Source organism: Phaethon lepturus, unplaced genomic scaffold (assembly GCF_000687285.1).
Source record: "Phaethon lepturus isolate BGI_N335 unplaced genomic scaffold, ASM68728v1 scaffold14877, whole genome shotgun sequence".
NCBI classification, from domain to species: Eukaryota; Metazoa; Chordata; class Aves; order Phaethontiformes; family Phaethontidae; genus Phaethon; species Phaethon lepturus.
In genome coordinates this window covers 43,955-45,853 of record NW_010554156.1, presented here as the reverse complement: position 1 = coordinate 45,853, position 1,899 = coordinate 43,955, and the positions used below count along the sequence as shown (strand labels likewise).

General features: G+C 47.3%; 1 protein-coding gene across 1 annotated transcript in view; it reads left to right on the top strand.

Moving 5' to 3' along the window:
• The first annotated feature begins 167 nt into the window (after positions 1-167).
• SKP2 (S-phase kinase-associated protein 2, E3 ubiquitin protein ligase) overlaps positions 168-1,899 on the top strand; it is a 10,581-nt gene continuing 8,849 nt past the window's right edge. The window contains exons 1-2 of the mRNA XM_010291756.1: positions 168-391; positions 585-628. Of these exons, the coding sequence (XP_010290058.1) occupies positions 261-391; positions 585-628 (175 nt within the window). The 5' untranslated portion in view covers positions 168-260. The remainder of the gene's footprint in view (positions 392-584; positions 629-1,899) is intronic.

Below are 1,899 nucleotides of genomic sequence, written 5' to 3'. Positions count from 1 at the left end.
GGTGGTGCTCCCAGCGCCCACAGTTTCAGTTCAAGTTACTGCCCTGCGCGGGGATGTGGATTATGTGTGACACTGAAAGGCTTCTGTTCGCGGAGCCCCATCTTGTGTTTGGTGTTGGTCTGGCCAGTACCTTCAAAGCCTGTGGGTTTTGCTGTGTCTGCAGAAAACACCTCCAGGAGATCCCATCCTCTAGCAGCAATGTTTCCACCAGCTTCACCAGGGACTGGGAATCCAGCAAGACCTCAGAGTTTCTCTCAGGCATGGGAGTGTCTGTGCTTAAGAAGGACAAGCTGGGCAATGAAAACACACCCCAGGACCTGCAGGGGATGTTGCCCAGTCCCCCTCAGAAACGGCAGAAAGTGAAGGACTTTGTCATTGTGCGCCGGCCTCTGTGCTCCGGCCTCGGCTGCTCAGAGAGGCAGAGTCAGGTACTGTCACCCCTGTCCGGGTTTCATTTGTCCTTCAGTAGAGAGTGGGCATTATTCAGTAAAGATGAAGAGTACTTTATTCTTTGCCTTTTTTTTGCTCTTTCCCAGCAAAATGTCACTTCTACATCTAGTGGCTTTCAGGCTTGGGCTGATAAGTCCTCCTTTATGCCGGCCTCGGCTGCTCAGAGAGGCAGAGTCAGGTACTGTCACCCCTGTCCGGGTTTCATTTGTCCTTCAGTAGAGAGTGGGCATTATTCAGTAAAGATGAAGAGTACTTTATTCTTTGCCTTTTTTTTGCTCTTTCCCAGCAAAATGTCACTTCTACATCTAGTGGCTTTCAGGCTTGGGCTGATAAGTCCTCCTTTATGTAAGTTTTCAAGCAGAGGTGATGAGACTATTGGTGCTGCTATCCCCAGTATAATTTGGAAACCCAGGGCAGCTTTTTTTTTTTTACTTAAGCATCTAAGAAATAAGATACTTGGCCCTTGAGACCAAAGGGATCCAGACCCACATCTCTCTCGGTGCAGGCTGAGGTATGCCAGAGGGGCAGCATCTCTGTGCCTGTTGGAGCTGAGCTGTGAGCAATGCACAGGACACTGCCAGAGAACTACAGGGAAGGTGCAGCAAAGGGTGTGAGGCTCATGGGCTGGAAAAAGGTTTTTAAGGCTGTAACCTGAAGACCTGGGGCATTTGAAAAAGGAGTTATAGGATGCTGGGTTCCTTTCTCTGGTATCAAAGTGTGTTTTCAGTCTGTAGTGACTACCGAATGCAAAATAAAGAAACAGCTCTGTCCAGACACTATGCGGTCATATGAAAGGTGGGAATGCCCTCAGACAATCCTGCTTTTAAACGAGATGGAATGTTGGGTCATAGTGCAGCTTGAGCTATACCACCTAGAGACCTCCCATTTGAATGGCAGCACCTGCTGCAGCCCTGTATCTACTCGTGGGAAGTTGAGATTGCACCACATGCTTTCAGATAATTCTTGAGGGCATAGTAGTTAGCACGCATGTGTTAAGAAGCAGTTTGCAGTACCTGCTTTTTCTCCATGTACCATGCAAAAGCATAGCTCACCTTGGGCTCCTTTCTTGGAGCCTGATGTGCATAGGAAGGATAGGCTTTTCAGCGGGGCAGGGAAGAGGACCATACTAACCTTAGAATACAAAGGAAGTAACTGAGATGCTCTTGTTTCCAAAATGAATAAAGATTATTGTCATTTTTTCAGGGAAATTTGTTTTTCGGTAACTTCAGTATGTATGTGAAGTTGATGTTACGGAAAGCTTTGCATTTACCAGTCAAACCTAGGCAGATGGTCAATACTATCTTCCTACAATGAAGAGCTGAAAGGGGGATGAGTAGTGGGCTGATGTCTGTATAGCCTGGAGAGGGACTGTAGAGGTGCTTTTACCAACAAAGCCAAACAAGACATCTGAGCAGCAGGCAAAAAACGAACCAGCTTTAACTAGAATGC